This window comes from Schistocerca americana, chromosome 7 (genome assembly GCF_021461395.2).
Source record: "Schistocerca americana isolate TAMUIC-IGC-003095 chromosome 7, iqSchAmer2.1, whole genome shotgun sequence".
NCBI classification, from domain to species: Eukaryota; Metazoa; Arthropoda; class Insecta; order Orthoptera; family Acrididae; genus Schistocerca; species Schistocerca americana.
Genome location: NC_060125.1, coordinates 616983452 through 617003235, shown reverse-complemented (window position 1 = coordinate 617003235; position 19784 = coordinate 616983452). Strand labels below are relative to the sequence as shown.

The 19784-nt window shown below is 41.5% G+C and overlaps 1 protein-coding gene across 1 annotated transcript in view; it reads left to right on the top strand.

Moving 5' to 3' along the window:
- The window catches only part of LOC124623147 (cytochrome P450 6a2-like), a 128747-nt gene that overhangs the window by 46024 nt on the left and 62939 nt on the right, over positions 1 to 19784 (top strand). The window contains exons 2-3 of the mRNA XM_047148938.1: positions 2660 to 3010; positions 10466 to 10808. Coding sequence (XP_047004894.1) covers positions 2675 to 3010; positions 10466 to 10808 — 679 coding nt within the window. The 5' untranslated portion in view covers positions 2660 to 2674. The remainder of the gene's footprint in view (positions 1 to 2659; positions 3011 to 10465; positions 10809 to 19784) is intronic.

Here is a 19784-nt window from a genome sequence, read left to right as displayed (position 1 = left end):
CTGCTGTGGAGAATATCCATTACCGCTGAGTAATGACTGTAGGAGTTCGAGCTGCTTTGTGAGGGTATCTCCATCAGACTTAAAATGTGCCCGATGCACCAACGTTCGGAAGACGTCCTTAATTTGTGATGCCTGTAAGTCCTGTATATGTGAGTGTAGGGTAAATGGGATGCCCTCATGATCCAACGAGTTTCCGAGTGACCAAGACGTCCAGAAGTGGTAGACAGCCTCCCTTCTCCACTTCCATCGTACATGTGACAGACTCGTCGATGGAATTCAGATGCTGCAAATAAAAATAAAAATAAAATCGTGGCAGTCCCTCTAGTGCAAAACACTCACATGAAGATGGCTGAACGGTTATTAGACGAAATAAGGAGGCAAGAAGTCGAAGTTATCCTGCTGAAATCCTGAAACTTCATGGAAAGTACACTGCGCCGGGAAAAGTTTTGAGGTTCTCATCCATGGAAAAGTTTGCGTCTGTGTTAAAGGGTTTCCTGTATCAATGTTTGCAGTACATACGACCTAATTTAGCCAACTGTACCTGTGTGATCGTTTCATTTCATATACCTACAACATATTATACTTTCCAGTTGTGACTCAATCATATTGTAGTCATACAGAACTGTCACTTCTCATTTTGTGAAGTGGACACTTTTTCTATTTCCGAATAGTTCAAGCTAGTCACCAATCTTTGCAACAGTTTGAAACCTCATCAGCAGCTGATTGATTTTTTGTGCACATTGTTTAGTTATAGTCTGTGGATACTATCCATACTGCCTGGTTGGTATATAACATTCAATACCAAAAGCAAGGACTCCAAGATATATTGCTGGTGTACATCAGAAGTGGATTCTATATCTGTCGATTACTTCTCATCCTAGATAACATGCTGCATCATCAATATCGATAAATCGTCAATCGCGTTATGAATTTCGAGTGATATTCCACAAGATCGAATTTTCAACAGCAATGGTACTTGTGGTACTGAGGCAAATGCTTTTTACAAGTCAAGAAATGCTTTACCTACATGGCTGCCTCGTTCCATGGCTTTCAGGACGTCATATGAGAAAATCGCATGTTGTTTTTTTTGTATCCAGCATGGAAGGTGGCGCGTGGGTCTGCTCCTGAAAACTGAAAGGTAGGCCGAAGGTACGAAGCTAGGAGGAGCAGGTGTGATAAAACTCCCGGCACTGCAGTGTGAAGTAAAATCACCTTTACTTAACTTTGCGTACAAGTAGTGGTTCGCCCACTGTGAAATAGAAAAATTATAAATTGCTAGGTCGGCTCCTCGGAATCAAATGGGATGAACCCGGAGCGGAGCTCGAAGAGCTCCACGGAGCCGGCTAGAGGGCGCTGCCGTCGGTGTCTGTCGCAGTGCCAACTTAAGGGGGGTAGGACGTCAAACGGGCCGACTTGGAGCAGCAGAGGCGTCACAGGACATTTTAATTTCCAGGGTCTATACTTTTAGAAATAAATTCATAAAACTTTGTCAGAATCACCAGGAAGGATTCGGGATTCACACTCATTGCAGTGGGAGTTCGAAAACATAACAAAATAAAAAATTTTTGGGTGTGAAAATTCGTTATTTTTTCACTTAGTAATGGCTGCATTTCTTGCTATAGGTACACTTTTCTTCATAAGTTAGAGAGATTCTTCGATGAATTTTGCACAGCATACATACCATACCTACAGGTGCATGAAACACTAGAATATATTTAATTTATGAAAAAACGAATGATCTGTTGTATTTTAAACTTCATGTTTATAAAAAACACAAATTTTGTAGTTAATTACCTCAATTTTTACCCCAGTTTGTAATAGATTTGGAAAATTCTAGAGTTTCATACACCTTTAAGTATGGTTTGTATGCTGTGCAAAATTGATCGAAGAATTTCTCTTTTTTATGAAGAAAAGTGTACGTACAGCAACAAATTTTGCCATTAGTAAGTGAAAAAAATGATGAAATTTCACATTTAAAAAAATTATTTCGCTATGTTTTACAACTTCCACTGCTAAGAGTGTGAATTCTGAATCCTTCCTGGTCATGCCGACAAGGTTTTAGAATAATGTATTTCTAAAAGTATAGACAGTGGAAATTGAAATGTCCTGTGGTGCCTCTCCTGCTCCAAGTCGGCCCGTTTGACGTCCTACCCCCCTTAAGAACTTTCACCTACGCCGTGGCATCGTTGCTATCGATACCACATTGTTTCACATGGCTGATGTCCTCGTTAGCATGGGAGAGATCATAATGTTAGATTCGTTTTGCTACGTTTGAGCGCACAGCAGAATGATAAGGTATTGGATAAGGTATTGGGCAGTAGTTTTGTGAATCACTTTTTCTGCCATCCTTCGCAATTGGTGTGAACTGCACTTTTTTTCCAGCTGGGAGGCACAGTGTTTTCTTCAATGTATCTACGGTATATTGCGACCTTGCGATTGGCTGATTGTGCCCTACGTCATATAAACAGTCTGAAGGATTACTTGTGACACGGGACCTCGGTGCTGTTATAGCTATCCGAGCTGTTCCTCAGCGGTACTGACATTAACATGTATTTCACTTAGTTTCCAGGAATTTCTGGTAGATGACAGAGTAATGAGGCTAGTGTATGTAGATTTGGCACGCTCTCCTCTACTGACTTCATAACGGACCTTTTTTCAGGGTTCTCCAGCAACCATGGGCCTGCTCCTGGAGGACGGCAGCACGGAGGTCCTGCTGGGCCTGGCTCTGCTGCTACTGGTCGTCTACCGTCACGTGACGGCGCAGTTCGACTACTGGGCGCGCCGGGGAGTCCCCTACCTGAAGCCGGAGCCCTTCTTCGGCAACATGCGCGACTTCGTGCTCATGCGCAAGTCCTACGCCGAAGTGTTCGGCCGTCTCTACAACGACAGCGATCCGCACCCCGTCGTCGGCTTCTTCTTCCAGGCGAAGCCGGCTCTGCTCGTCAGAGACCCCGAGATGGTCAAACTGGTCCTCATCAAGGACTTCGCGCACTTCCCCAGCCGCTATCAGGTTTGCATAGCAAATTTTCATTCTGTTTAACTGACACCTAATTCAAACTAGACAGGGTTATAGCCTCTCCCCGATGTTATTCAATCTGTATATTGAGCAACAAAAGAAAACAAACAAAAGAAAAATTCGGAGTGGGTATTAAAATCCATGGAGGAGAATAAAAGCATTGAGGTTCGCCGATGACATTGCAATTCTGCTAGAGACAGCAAAGGACTTGGAAGAGCAGTTGAACGGAATGGACAGTGTCTTGAAAGGAGGATATAAGATGAACATCAACAAAAGCAAAACGAGGATAGTGGAATGTAGTCGAATTAAGTCGGGTGATGCTGAGGGAATTAGATTAGGAAATGAGACACTTAAAGTAGTAAAGGACATTTGCTATTCGGGGAACAAAATAACTGATGATGGTCGAAGTAGAGAAGATATAAAATGTAGACTGGCAATGGCAAGGAAATCGTTTCTGAAGAAGAGAAATTTGTTAAGATCGAGCATAGATTTAAGTGTCAGGAAGTAGTTTCTGAAAGTATTTGTATGGAGTGTAGCCCTGTATGGAAGTGAAACATGGACGATAAATAGTTTGGACAAGAAGAGAATAGAAGCTTTCGAAATGTGGTGCTACAGAAGAATGCTGAAGATTAAATGGGTAGATCACATAACTAATGAGGAGGTACTGAATAGAATTGGTGAGAAGAGGCGTTTGTGGCACAACTTAACAAAAAGAAGGGACTGGTTGGTAGGACATGTTTTGAGGCATCAAGGAATCACAAATTTAGCATTCGAGAGCAGCGTGGAGGGTAAAAATCGTAGAGGAAGACCAAGAGATGAATACACTAAGCAGATTCAGAAGGATGTAGTTTGCTGTACTGGGGGATGAAGAAGCTTGCACAGGATATGGTAGCATGGAGAGCTGCATCAAACCAGTCTCAGGACTGAAGACCACAACAACAACAACACCAATTCAAACGCTTGTGGCTGTTATTTGAACCTTTATTTTTGTCGCCAAACATACTTTGGGTCAATGTCAGTTTTCAAAAGTTTTCGTGGTAAAAAAATGGTTCAAATGTCTCTGAGCACTATGGGACTCAACATCTGAGGTCAACAGTCCCCTAGAACTTACAACTACTTAAACCTAACTAACCTAATGACATCACACACATCCATGCCCGAGGCAGGATTCGAACCTGCGACCGTAGCGGTCACGCGGTTCCAAACTGAAGCGCTTAGAACCGCACGGCCACACCGGCCGGCTTTTCGTGGTAAAATTATTAGATAAGAACCTTGGTGACCTCATGTCTCAAATAAGAGCACATATTGAAGAGAAAATCCAAATTGGTCAATGTAATTTAGATACTTACCAACAATTTCATAACAGTGTCGTTAATACTGAAGCAAAGCATGACCAAAACCAGCGAGAACACCACGTCGTGTGGACAGATAATTTACAAAGCACAGTCAGTTTGAAACTACTGGTCGGTAGTTCAAGAATGATATGAATAAAACTTTGGAATTCACTGCCTAACACCGTTCCCTTATCAGACAGATAGCACTCACCTTCTGATCTTCTGTTCCTAGGTTCGTTTAGAAATAACATTCTCCCACCAGCCAAGTTATTCCTTTATTTATATTTTAGACGACGCGTTTTGCAAAATGCTTTCTATTTTCAGGTGTATTTTTCTCTGTATACCACGTGTGCGGTACTGGATTGTTCTGTTTACTTTAAGTTTTCTTACGGTCCAGAATGTAACGCGTATTAAATATCGCACACAATATTCCGCGCACAGTGTACATTAAGAACAGCAACTGACATGAACGAATAGTTACGAAAAATCTTTCTTAACGTTTGTTTAAATAAGTTTGGTTGTCTTCATGTACACTGTGCACAGAAAATCGTGTGTGATGTTTATCATCCTTGTGAGACTCTGCAAAAACGAACCAAAAGAAGACTTAAAGTCAACAGAGCAATGCAGAACTACAAACATGAAAGACTTTACGAAAAAGTGGCATAGTACACGAAGAAAAACAAACCTGAAAATGGGAATCACTTTCTGAAACATGTTGTGCAAAATATAAACAAAGGAACATCGTGACTGGTAGAAGGACAGTTACTTGTAAAAGACCCCATTATTTTCACTGTGGCAGGCTTCCACAAACCATTTCTAATAGATTAATTCAGATTATGTCCTTGAACTGGGAAGACATCGGAAATCCTCTCGGGGCAGCTTTTAAATCACCTAGTTAACACTTTAATTTAAAAGAAAACTGACAGTTGAAAAGCTATAGTACAACGGGACAGGGCCACGGAACAAAGAATTTAAAAAATGAAAATACAAAAATAAAAATGGAAATCCGATGTAAAAACAAAACTGAGAGTATCCACATCCAAATGTTGACCAAACTGAACGATCTTAACACAAGGCCGCTCGCAAGCTGATGGAAGACAACGCCTTCGTACCAAAATGGCAGCAACTGCCACATTCCTACTATCTGCGATGTGTACTTGTCAGTCCGAATTCACCTGGTGAATGGAGCCCTGTGCTATTTATAAACTCAGGCGGTGCAGTTTATTGTGCATCCACAGTCAACAAGTGGGTCTCCCCAGCCAACATGACACGCGAGAGAAAAGGAACCGTAGTCACGACAACGGGTGGCACGGTGTATTTGACTCTCAGGTTCAAAAATGGTTCAAATGGTTCTGAGCACTATGGGACTTATCTGTGGTCATCAGTCCCTTAGAACTTCGAACTACTTAAACCTAAGTAACCTAAGGACATCACACGCATCCATGCCCGAGGCACGATTCGAACCTGCGACCGTAGCGGTTACGCGGTTCCAGACTGAAGCGCCCAGAACCACACGGCCACACCGGCCGGCTCTCTCAGGTTCGAACATATGTTTAGGCACCAGATCCTCGAATCGTTGGGGGAACTGTACGCCTCTGCCACCGCATGTTTTGAATTAAAATTAAAATGCAACGATGAGGAAACAAATATTTCGCCTTCTTGAGCACTTCCTACGTTAAGCAATTGGTACATGTCGAAATTACTTCACCCTCTCCATTCAATATGTCCTCTAGTACGCAATCCATCGGTGGAACTTGTTGCTTGAGAAAAGTTAATCAACTGTATAAAAGCATCAATTAAATTTTACGACTTCTTAATTAATCAACTGTTTGGTTTGGGATTATCATCAGTAACTTTGAAATTTTGTAGGCTGTGGTGCGTATTATGAAAACAATTTTATTTGCATCTCTTACTTTATGATAGGAGCTGGCCTGCACAGCCATTGTGGTCCTGCTCTGCTTGTTTTATGCTTTCAAACAGTCTCCGTGATACCAGTTGTATTAGAAGTTGTTGCTAGTTCACATGATGCGCTGCACTCCATTCCTCCCACTTTGTCACAGTATTACCCCGACACATGCCTGATTTCCTTATGTATATAACACTGACAAATGTGTAAGACGACAAACGCTTTGTTCGAGAGAGGTGAATTCAGGGAGCCGAAAGAGAACCCGCTAATAGGCACTTAGTCGTATTGGATGGTGGTATGGTGGAATGGATCAGATGACATAATGCACAGCGCAGCTAGCTTTTCCTGGTGCCTCCCGACGCACCAAGTAGAAATATCGTGATATTGGCAAATGGAGCCTAACAGATATGCAGGTATACTTGGCGAAACCCTACCCTTACCATAATAATTAGCAGAGCAAATTTTTTCCTTACAGGAAATTCATTTGCTACTATTGAGATGTTAGCACCTTAGCACGTAGCCCACGTGATCTTCCACTCGGTCTGATTACTAATCACATGTTCTTGCAGCTTCATCATCCCTATACGACAAAAGGAACTGTGTTCAGGAGACCAACAATATATTTTCGCTCAATCTGGGCCATATAATGCAGCATAGCAGAATTTGCAGAGCTCTGTTTATTATACAGCAATCTTTCCAGCTTTGACAGCTTAGCCGTGACAATCTCTGAACGTGTATTTCATCAAATGGGTAACAATATTTCTAGATGGAGCCGCTGTTGTTCTAGAGCTGAGATGTAGTCAGGATTGTGTGCTAAATTCTGGACTCGAAACCAAGAAATCAGTTACATTATCTCTCAGTTAAAACCAGTACAGGTTTCGTCGGAAGCCATGACGATCCGTTTGTGGTATTTGAAAGTTTTTGTATAAGATAATTGTGCTTTGAGGAACCAACATTTACTTTTTGACTTCTGGTATATGCAAGTGTTAACGTATGTTCACCATATCTATTGAAGGGCAGGTTTTGTTTGACGATAACTATCAGGATCTCGTGGGATGGACTAATGATTTTGCTGAGAACTACTTTGTACACAACCCTAAGAAGAGATGGACTACAGAGCGAGTCAGCAGCTGTCAGCGCATGGAAGCTGGACAGAAGCAGAAATTATTAGCATACAGGGTGACAATTATTGAACTGTATGAACTAAAATTGTCATAACTTCTGAACGGTTTGCTTTAGGAGTTCAAACGGCAAGGTTGACAGAAGAGCATGCTGGGAATTAGTGTGCGTATGGATGGTCAAGTTAACCAACGAAGCCCAATTTCATTTGGAGGGGTTCGTCAACAAGCAAAATTGGCGCATTTGGGGGACTGAGAAGTCTCTTCAGCCTCAACGGTGACTGTGTGGTGTGCAGTGCCTATTCACGGAATAATCGGTGGGATATTCCTTGATGGCACGGTGACTACCGATCGGTACATGAAGGTTTTGGAAGATGATTTCATACCCATTATCCATAGTGGCTCAGGTATCGACAAGATGTGGTTAATGCAGGACGGAGCTTGACCTCGTAGAAGCTGAAGAGTGCTCGATGTCGCGCAAGAGCAGTTTGGGTACCAGATTCTGGGGTACCCGGAGGTCACTGGCCGGATCTGAACACATGGGACTCCTTTTTGTGAGGCTATATTAAAGACAAGGTGTACAGCAATAACCCCAAAACCACTGTTGAGCTGAAAACAGCCATTCAGGAGGCCATCGACAACACCGATGTTCTGAAACTTGCAGAATTTCGCTATCCGTCTGCGTCACAGCATCCCCAATGATGGCAGAACATATCACAATCTAAACCCTAATATCCGTAGTTACATTTACCTGCTAAACAAAGTGTGTGGACGCCATAGTTTGTAACGTGCTTCAAGAATTGCGAAAAGACTTTACAAAAGAACAAACAGCAATTAAGTCCAGCTGCTATGGGAAGAAAACTACATAGCGTCATGCAGTGTAAGGGTCGCGATACTAACGCGCGAGTGAACTGCCGAAGGCTGACTGACACTGTTGAAGACTGCAACTGAGACTGTACCGTGAAGCTACCGTCGGCCATACTACGAGGGTCACTCCAAAAGAAATGTGCACTCTTTTTGTAAAAATAGTTTTCATTCTGCATGTGTGGAAGTTTTACAGTGTGTAGATTCATCCTTCCCTCTTGTTTTCAAACTTAATCCAACCTGTTCCCGTGAATGGCGCCGTCACAGCATGTCTTCAAGGTGGCTGCTACACTTGACGTTCGTCAGAAGCAACGTTCTGTCATAGAATTCCTGTGCTGTGAAAATAAGACAGTGGGAAACATCCACAAGAGGTTGAAAAACGTGTATGGAGATGCTTCTGTCGATCGCAGTACAGTAAGTCGTTGCGCAAGCAGGTTACCTGATGAAAGCGAGCACGGCAATATTGAGGATTGTCCTCTCAGCGGCAAGATTCGTACCGCACACACTCCAGACAATGTCCAGAGAGTTAACGAATTGGTGACTGCTGACAGATGCATCACAGTGAACGAATTGTCACGCAACGTTTGGATAGGGGAAGGAAGTGTTTGCAGAATACTGAAAGTGTTGGCATTAAAAAAGGTTTGTGTCAGGTGGGTTCCCAGGATGTTGACAGTGGCTCACAAAGAAACAAGAAAGACGGTATGCAGTGAAAAAATGGTTCAAATGGCTCTGAGCACTATGGGACTTAACATCTGTGGTCATCAGTTCCCTAGAACTTAGAACTAATTAAACCTAACTAACTTAAGGACATCACACACATCCATGGCCGAGGCAGGATTCGAACCTGCGACCGTAGCAGTCACGCGGTTCCGGACTGCGCGCCTAGAACCGCTAGACCACCGCGGCCGGCGGTATGCAGTGAACTTTTGGAACAGTACGAGAATGGTGGAGATGAATTCCTTGGAAGAATTGTGACAGGTGATGAAACATGACTCCATCATTTTTTACCAGAGACGAAGAGGCTATCAATGGAGTGGCATCATGCAAATTCACCCAAGAAAAGAAAAAACTTAAAAACCACACCATCTGCTGGAAAAGTTAGGGCTACGGTGTTTTTCGATTCTGAAGGACTCTTGCTTGTGGACATCATGCCAAGTGGAGCAACCATAAATTCTGATGCATATGTGCTGACACTGAATAAACTTCAAGCTCGACTGAGTCGTGTTCGACCACATCGGCAAAAGCAGGATGTTTTGCTGTTGCACGACAATGCACGGCCACATGTCGGTCAAAAACCATGGATACGACCACAAAACTAGGACAGACAACACGGAAACACGAACCTTACACTCCTGACCTGGCTCCATGTGACTATCATCTCTTTGGGAAACTGAAAGACTCTCTTCCTGGAACAAGGTTTGAAGATGATGAGCTGGCCGGTGTGGCAGATCGGTTCTAGGCGCTTCGGTCTGGAACCGAGCGACCGCTACGGTCGCAGGCTCGAATCCTGCCTCAGGCATGGACGTGTGTGATGTCCTTAGGTTAGTTAGATTTAAGTAGTTCTCAGTTCTAATGGACTGATGACCTCAGATGTTAACTCCCACAGTGCCCAGAGCCATTTGAACCATTTTGAAGATGATGACTCCCTTGTGCACAATGCCAAAGAGTGGCTCCAACAGGTTGGTCCAGAATTTTACTGTGCGGGTACACAGGCGCTGGTTCCAAGATGGCGTAAGGTAGTTGAGAGGGATGGAAATTATGTGGAGAAATGAAAATATTGTTCCTAAGGATGTATTTACACACCTTAAAGCCTTCAAACATGTATAATAAAAGATGGATTTAAAAAAAAATAGTGTGCATTTCTTTTGGAGTGACCCTCGTATTTTGCGGCGGAATAGGGCACTCGTAATCGGAGCTTCTGAAGCTGTGACTCAGCAGGTGTGCGTCACTGGCTCCTCCGGGTCCTCATGCGGCCTGTATCGGCGTCTGTCGGAAACTTGTGTTTCCGTTGCCAACTATGCAACGCTGGTGAGGGAGCTATCCATCTACGATATCACAAATGTAAAAAAAAAAAAACTCTGACATATACCTACATTCCACAGATACGCTTACACGCAGATTGCATAAGTCGCTAGGGGGAGAAAACTCATACCCATTAGGGGGCTCAACAACCCGTAGCGCTCTCGCAGCCCACTGTAGTCGCACGCAACTCTTTGTTCGCTTCTAGGTGTCGGATGCGCGGACGACACCGATGGCGTTGAACCTGTTCCACGTGGGCAGCCGCACGTGGCGGCCGCTGCGCACCAAGCTGTCGCCCACATTCACGTCGGGCCGCATCAAGGCCATGTTCCCGCTGCTGGCCGAGTGCGCCGCCCAGCTGCAGGCCAGCACCGACGCCGCCCTGGCCGATACCCACGGCGCCGGCGCCGTCCTCGAGATGCGCGACGCGCTCGCCAAGTTCTCCACTGACGTCATCGGCACCTGCGCCTTCGGCCTGCAGTGCAACGCGCTCCAGGACCCTGACTCGACGTTTCGGGAAATCGGCAGAAAAATGTTCAAGCCTAGAAAGAGTAAGTGGAGTCGTATCTTTGTCGACATCTCCAAGTCTACACCCGCGTCCGACCATCCTGATTTAGGTTTTCCGTGATTTCCCTAAATCACTCCAGGCAAATGCCGGGATGGTTCCTCTGAAAGGGCACGGCCGACTTCCTTCCCCATCCTTCCCTAATCCGATGAGACCGATGACCGTGCTGTCTGGTCTCCTTCCCCAAACAACCCAACCCCCAACCGTAAATCGTTCCAGGCAAATGCCGGGATGGTTCCTTTGAAAGGGCACGTCCGACTTCCTTCCCTGTCCTTCCCACTTCCGATGAGACCGATGACCACGCTGTTTGGTCTCTTCCCCCAAACAATCCAATCCAAAATCCAAGTCTACAGGCCTGGCACACATTAAAATCCCTGTACGCCAGTACTGTAGGCCACCGGCAGACAAAACGCCAGAGACAGTAGGTAAAGTAGAATATTGTGTGATATTACGTCTTCTGCTGTTGAAAACTCTGAATCAGAATAAAATTTTCACTCTGCAGCGGAGTGTGCGCTGATATGAAACTTCCTGCCCGATTAGAACTGTGTGCCGGACCGAGACTCGAACTCGGGACTTTTGTCTTCGAGGGCAAGTGCTCTACCAACTGAGCTAACAAAGCACGACTCACGCCCCGTACTCACAGCTTCACTTCTGCCAGTACCTCGGCGCAGGGTAAAAGTGTCATTCTGGAAACTTCCCCCAGGCGGTGGCTAAGCCATGTCTCCGCAATATCCTTTCTTTCAGGAGTGCTAGTTCTGCAGGTTCGCAGGAGAGCTTCTGTAAAGTATGGAAGGTAGGAGACGAGGTACTGGCAGAAATGAAGCTGTGAGGACGGGGCGTGAGTCGTGCTTGGGTAGTTCAGTTGGTAGAGCACTTGCCCGCGAAAGGCAAAAGTCCCGAGTTCGAGTCTCGGTCCGGCTCACAGTTTTAATCTGACAGGAAGTTCTACGTCTACATCTACATCCATACTCCGCAAGCCACCTCACGGTGTGTGGCGGAGGATACCCTGAGTACCTCTATCGGTTCTCACTTCTATTCCAGTTATAACACTCCCTCTCTGCTACTACTGTACCATAACCTCTATGCTAGAAGCAGGTTGTAACATAAAGCAATTTTGTAAAAGCAACTATGGCACAAAGCAACAGAGCAGTGTTACCCTCTGAGAGGAATTTTGTTAATTTGACCGTGTTGTTCCTAACGGAGGTGGCTTATCGGAAATGAAAGTAAGAATTACGTAAATGTTGGAATAGTGACAAACAAAATTTTGCCTAGCTATACTATTCCTAGAATAAGGGAAACGGTCGCCAGCCTAATTAGGCAAGAGAAAGATTAACATTCTCGTTTATGAAAGTAGGTATAAGTAACTATAATGGACAACACAACAAACACAACCTAGACTTAGCAACTCTCGAGTGCAATGAACTCTGACACACATATGTTTTAAGATTGAAGCTAACAACTGGAGCAGCACAGAAAAAAAAAAAAAACTATTTGCAAAATTATAACACGTACAGAAAAACACTACCACTTTCAGGGTTTACACAAACTGAGTGGTCTTTATACTGTTAATATGCCCACAAGAGAGACAAACACTTGGCATACATGAGAATGTAACGTTTCACAACTGCAACTTTCTCACTTTTACTACAACGAAACACAATGTTGACAAAATTGCAAGAAACTGACTCACCTTTTGGAATTTACCACAGACAACAACGTGATCATTTACTTTATAAGACTCAGCCTAAAGTTTGAAGTTGGTAACAGCACTTTAAATAGCAGTTTCAATAGGAAAATTATTATTGGATAAATAACATTTGCTTTAACTCACTCTGTTACCACATTAGCTTTAACTATCTTTCTAATAAGTTCAAGAGGCATTATTTAACAAAGCTCTAGGCTTCAACGTACTTTCAGTAAGGGCACTCGGTAATCACTTTACTTCAAACGGAGAGGACCCTGAGAGGTGTTATGATGAGGAGTAAAATCAAGGTAGGTAAATAAATTCCGATATGAATTACCTTATATTTCAGCACACTAACACATCCATTAGGCTGATCCTTCACTGTACATCAATATAGTATTACGTTACAGTGATTGCGCAATGTGGTGGCAACTGCATGTTGGTAGGTGGAATTACAGGTAGAATTGCCGGACTTTATCGTATCTTCATGGCGATGATTCATACAAATTCCAGAATAGATCCAGCTATTTATCCACCCATCCGAGGCATTGGAAAGAAGCAGTAAAAGCCTCTCTCTGAATCAGCATGATATGCACCTTTACGTTGACAGTGCACAGACTGGTAGCTCCTTTCCGACTAGTGGCTCGTCTCCGACTGCTTCTCGTCTCCGACTCACTATCAGTTCCACCTTTTCCACCTATGCCAATCACAATTTGCGCGCGCTACAGATTTCCGTTCCTGAGGGGAACCACTACACCTTTTATATACAGAATAACTAAGAGCCCTAAGTGAGGATCAGCAATTTACATAACAGCAAATAAATACATTAAATAAAACAAAACATTTTCACATATTGACACTTCAACAAAAAATTATTCACACAAAATTACAATTACATATAATAAGTTCTGTTCCCTCCAAATGGGACAAAGAATGTAAATTGCAGATACACTACTCTGCATAGAATCAAATCATGACATCAAAGGTTTGACAAAGAAAAGAGTACACAATTTTATGTTATCGATTCAATCACACTTACAGAAAATCAACAACGTAACATTAAATAAAGGAAAAGCAAAATAAATTCATACAGCATAAGAGCTGTGGTGTTACACATGCCCCATGTTTCGTTGAAGTTTCCCGTCAGGGATACTTTAAGGAAACATCCATAACACCTAAGTGGTGCTGGCTGCAAAAAAAAAAAATTATTCCATCCAACTTCAGTTGGGAGAAAAAAAAAACACACACATTACAAACATACAGTATATACACTAAGAAATTGCATGTATTTCTTCCAAAAGATTTTCAAAGAAAAACATCTAAAGCAATTTTCAATTTCACACTGGTTTAAGGAAACTAATTTTCATCATTACACAAAATATCTTTAAGCATGTTCATTTCATACACACACAGTTCAATTAATAGGCAATCAGTACACAAAATAAATCTGCATATTAGTAGAATAGGAAAAGCCTTTAAATAATATGAAAAAAAATTTAAACACATATACAATAACACAGGACATTCTAAGTTAGCAAAACAGAATTTTGTCTCTCAATAATTATAGAGGAATGTAAAATTTCACAGACACACAAGCATATTAATGATCACAGTATATTTTACAAGGTTCAGCAATTAATGAAATATTGAAAATTTCAGTTTGCATCCGGATATGCACAATTATTTATACAAACAACTATGAGAAACCTTTTCCAACTGACTCCTTAAATACCAAAGTAACTTTGCAAGGTTGTTTCAAAATAATTAACTTTAAAGCTGCTCTTCATTAATAGCAGTCCAAAATATTTGTTACACATAAACACACTAACATATTCAGAGCCTATCTTTAATCATCACTGCTGTGTTTCAAAACAAGGCAGTCCAAAACTTTACGTTATTTCAAAAAACCTAGTATCAAAAACATCTACATCCATTTAAATAAGATTCCTTATACATTTTATAATAACTTTTCACTGACTTTAATAAGAATAGTCAGTTTATAACATATTGCTCAAAAAAACCTAACTTAATTCACTGCTTGCCTCAGCACTAGCAGTCCATGTTACACATTCTACCCATTATTGGTTTAGCAGTCTTTTTACATACACATTTAGACACAAAAACACAATTTAGATTAAGAATACACAAAAAACACATTTTTTTAAATTGACACACTGCCCCATCCTCTAGGTTTGGCAGTTCATGACCACTTATCAGCTCCTTGCCCCACAATGGCAAGTCCTTTGGTTACTGCTCACATCGTATATTTTGTAGTCCTTAGCATCAGGACCACAGCATTTTTATTATTTTGTCTTGTTTTACTGCCCATCAACATATTTTTGAGCAGTTTATTGTCATCATTTCCAGGTTTTTTATCATTCTGACACACTTTTGGTAAAATTTGCATTAGTGGTATAAAACATGAAACCTGTAACTTTGAAACAGCAATTAGACACTGGTAACAAAACCATTTCTTTTCAAATGACACAATCAGGTAACATATACATTAATCGAGAAAGAATTAAATGTCATATTCAGGATCAAGTTAGGATAAAGTATTTCTTACTACTCCTTTATCATTGCTTTTCCACACACAGTTAGGTCATTACATACATCAAGATCAGGACAATAATTTCATATCCTATTGCAAGTGATTTCTGCCAACCCTTTTGCTGGCACTAGACACATACCTCACACACCTATTTCACATACATTAGCCAGGTTCATCTCCTCAGTTTTAAATATATATTCTGTTTTTCAACACCATATTTGCCCCTTTCCTTTTCAAAAACATTTACATTTAATTATATTATGGCATTCATTTACCTTTTCTTTTCAATATTCTTACCTTTTCTCATCCATATTTCTCTTTCCAATTACTTTTTAATTTCATTTTTCCTTTACAGTACCCACTATATTTTCATTATTCTTTGCCATTTTCTAGTGTACCCATATTATTTTTCCATTTACTTGTCCACAAACAATACACAATATCTTACATCATTGCCACACAATTCAATACACTCTGATAGAGAAGAAGGAAAGAAGATAGTAAAAGTTCTGAATGATGAAGAGGAAGGTTGGCAGCACGAAAAGAAATGGAAGTAGTGCTAGCAACGACTCGGGTCCCTGGTGCTCGTCAGGCACCTGACAATGCAAAGAGTGCATTGCCCCCTGAGGGTTGAACAACCCTCACCTGAGGACATGTATCTTTAAGTAAACCACATATTGCAAACGTAAGCCCTTTCTGATCTTTAAGTATATTAGGAATAAATTACTACCTTATGGAGTTCCTTGCACTCTCGTTAAGTTACCATAATCATCATTTTTCATAAAGTATTCAGGCTTCTCACACTACATGGCCCTCTCATCATAATTAGACTGGCAACAGTAAGTGTTCAATTGAAAATAAACATTTCCTAAGCAAAGTTAAACAGTACACTATAATAAATAAGCAACAACCTCCAACAGGTCTCAAGATCAACAAAACAACAATACACTTTCAGGTAACACTCAGATATAATAATAATAATAATAAAGTCATGCATTATATTAACAACATATATACAAATACAGCACCCTGCCTCCAGTCTCTTTATTAACAAGGCAGTCTTTTATGGTTCATAAAACAGTTACTAAGTCTGGTGGCTTTTTAGGCCTCCTACTTTCTACATCTTTCACTAACCTATTCAGATCTTGCCAACGTTTTGTTTCATCAGGTGGCTTTTTAGGTTTTGGAATTTCAAAGTCTTTAGCAAGGTACAACATCTCCTGCTCTGCTATTATTTTATCAGGTGGTTCTTTTTGTTCCTGTGATTCACACTCTTTCAAAACATTTGTTAAGGCTTGCCCCAGTATAGTATCATCTGGAGGTTCCTGCAAATTATGCCCCTGTGTTACATTACTAGATAATTCATTCGGTTTTGGCCCAGTTCTACTTCCTGTATCTTGCTTTGGAAAAATGTCACTAATTTTCTCATACCCTCTTTCAGTAAAAGTATATTCACTTTCATTTACACCTGAGAATTCATCTTCACTGGAGTCATCACTACTCTTTTCCTCACCATCAGAATTACTTAAGTACTCGACTTTTGAACAATAGGGAAAGTTGGTATATTCATTCTTATCTGTATTCATATACCCTTCATTATCTGAACTATCACTGATTTCATTTTCGTCATCAGATTCCAGGAGGAAAGCAACTTTTAGACATTGAGGCAGATTATCACTGGATGTTTCGGTCACTTCGTTTTCCGACTTCTTTTCTACATAATGCACATCGTTTGGACAGTCAGGCACTTCTGTTATATCACTTTGAACGATTTCAGCCTTAACTTCATACTTAGTATAATCGTCACATGCTTCAATAACTTTCATTTCATTTTCTTCCATGCTGTCATTTTCAGGTAATCGTGCGAAATTCTTACTAGACCCTTCTGCATCAAAACTATTAAACACCTTTCCATCAACAATAATTTCATCTGCACTGCTCATAATGTCATGATTACTAACGTCCTCCTCTACCTCATTTTTGCCTATTATTAATTGTGCACACGTCTTTTGCGTGGCATATTCTACCTCCCTTTCCTCTTTATTCATCACAACCTCCCCCACATTTACGTCTTTTACTTCATACACATCATTAACAGTACAAATGTTCTCCTTTCCACTCGCCTTTTCTGGCTCCCTTTCATTCTTTAAAAAAGTCTTTTCACACGATTCCGATACCGAGTTATCATTATCATATGACATATTAACTTTATTTTCATTTCTACATTCATCTACTACTGAAACCGGCCATCGGAAGTGTCCGATCCCGCCTCTTCTGTCTCTCTCTACGGCAGCCATCTTGTTCCGACGTCTGCCATTTGTGTCTGCTGCCAAGTGCAATGTACGCTGCTTCGGCAACGGCTGGCCCGAGCACGAACGGTCACGTGACTTCGCACTGGGAACGCCACTATGTATCATTCCGCGCCCGTCTGCTATAGGCGCGCCCTTAACCTTCCTGCCCCGTAGTTCACGTCTTTCCTTCTCGAATTTAATATTTGGCATCTTTTCTTTGGGCCCAAAACCGGTTTCCGCGTGAATCCGGCCCGTAACACACGCGGTTTTCAGTTTTCCATTTCTTCTCTATTTTGGAAATTCCGCGTCATGTATCCTCTACCGCGCGTAGTGTAATTTCCCCTGCCTCTCGTACGACCTCTTTGAATCGTGTTTACACGATATCTATCGTTTTCATGTCGTTCAGCTTGGTCATTACTTTCTCGCGAATGATTGTTATTATGAGGACGGGGCTCGCGATTTCTTCGCCAGTGATCTTCATCCTCTACCCTTTCCAAAAACGCAGAAAAACTACTGTGTGTACTCCCAACATATCGTTTCGAATCCTCAGGCAGTTTCTGCCAAAGAACCCAAACGATCTCAGCTTCAGTTCTTCTAGCCTTCAAATGTATCAGTTTTCTGTACCATGATTCGCAGAATTCTTTCATGGTTTGCCTACCTCTGATGTCATACAACCTGGCCATTAGAAATTCACGCCACAACTGGTCTTGTTTTTGTTCTGACCAGTATTCGTCAATAAACTTTTGCTTAAAATTTTCAAAAGACATCTGGTTTGTATCCAGATTCAACCCCCACCTTTTTGCTTCTCCCGTTAGTGCACTAATTACAACATTAATTTTTTCCTGGTCAGACAAATATTCAGGAAAATTTCTTTCGCAATTCTTTACAAAGTCTAGGGGGTGCCATCCGTTATGCCTCTTTGCAGGGTCGAATTTCTCTTCGCCCTCTAATATTTTACTGAGAGGCATTCTTTCAGTAAAATGTGTAGGTCCGGTTTGTATTTTCCTTTCCAAGTCATACACTTTGCCTTGGATTTGTGAAGTGTTATGCTCACACTTCTTTTCGCAAGTAAGAATCTGTTTGGTTAGAGCTCTGCTTGTTTCTGTTACAGACTGTTTGATCTGTGCAAATTCCGCGTTACACTCTGTTTGTATTTCGGATTTAATACCGAATACCTTTTCGTCCACTTTAGTACAGACTAAGGGTTCTATTTGATCTTGAATTTTAATTACTTCCGTGTCAAATCTTTCGTTAATGTCATCAACTTGTCCCTGTATGTTGGCAATATTGCCATTGATGACAATAATTTCGCTTTTGAGGTTTTTAATTTCATTACTCACAATGTCTACTTTTACATCAACCTTCTCAATCTGTTTACTAATATCACTACCCTGTGTTGCAATTAACTGCCCCTGTGCTGCAATTAGCTGTCTTTGTTCTACATTTTGTTGCCCTAGTGCTGCGATTTGTACCTTAATACTGTCATTTTCTGCTGCATTTTGCTGTCCCTGTGCTGCAATTTGTGCCTTAATATTGTCATTTTGCGCAGACAGTATTCTAAGCAAATCAGTCAGATCTAGTGTCTTTTCACTTTTAGATTCTACTGCCTTTTCGTGTTCAGATCCTACACCCCTTTCTGGTTTTGGTGATTCAAACATATCCCTCGATACATCAGCATAGCCACTGTCTTCGACAACATCGCTTACATTGTCGTGCTTAGTACGCGCTACACACATAGCTTCGATCTGTTTATTAACGTCTGCGTGATAACGTACGTAATTTAACTCGCGCGTCATGCCATCTGTTGGTGTGCTGCCTGAACTGCTCTCGGTTGCATTCTGCTCTCGTGTGTCTACATTTATTTCTAATTTCTTGTCCATTTTAGCTATTATTAAGTACTGACACCTTTTATTTTTAATTTAAACTGAACTTTCACTACCAGTTCTGTCAGGTAATGTACAGGTTCGTGCCGCTGGACGTTTTATGTTCACTCTATGTTTGTAAAATGCTAACTACTTAATTTTTTTCCGTCTGTAGATGCAAACTGAACAACGTCCTGTCACGCGGCGCCACGTATAACACTCCCTCTCTGCTACTACTGTACCATAACCTCTATGCTAGAAGCAGGTTGTAACATAAAGCAATTTTGTAAAAGCAACTATGGCACAAAGCAACACAGCAGTGTTACCCTCTGAGAGGAATTTTGTTAATTTGACCGTGTTGTTCCTAACGGAGGTGGCTTATCGGAAATGAAAGTAAGAATTACGTAAATGTTGGAATAGTGACAAACAAAATTTTGCCTAGCTATACTATTCCTAGAATAAGGGAAACGGTCGCCAGCCTAATTAGGCAAGAGAAAGATTAACATTCTCGTTTATGAAAGTAGGTATAAGTAACTATAATGGACAACACAACAAACACAACCTAGACTTAGCA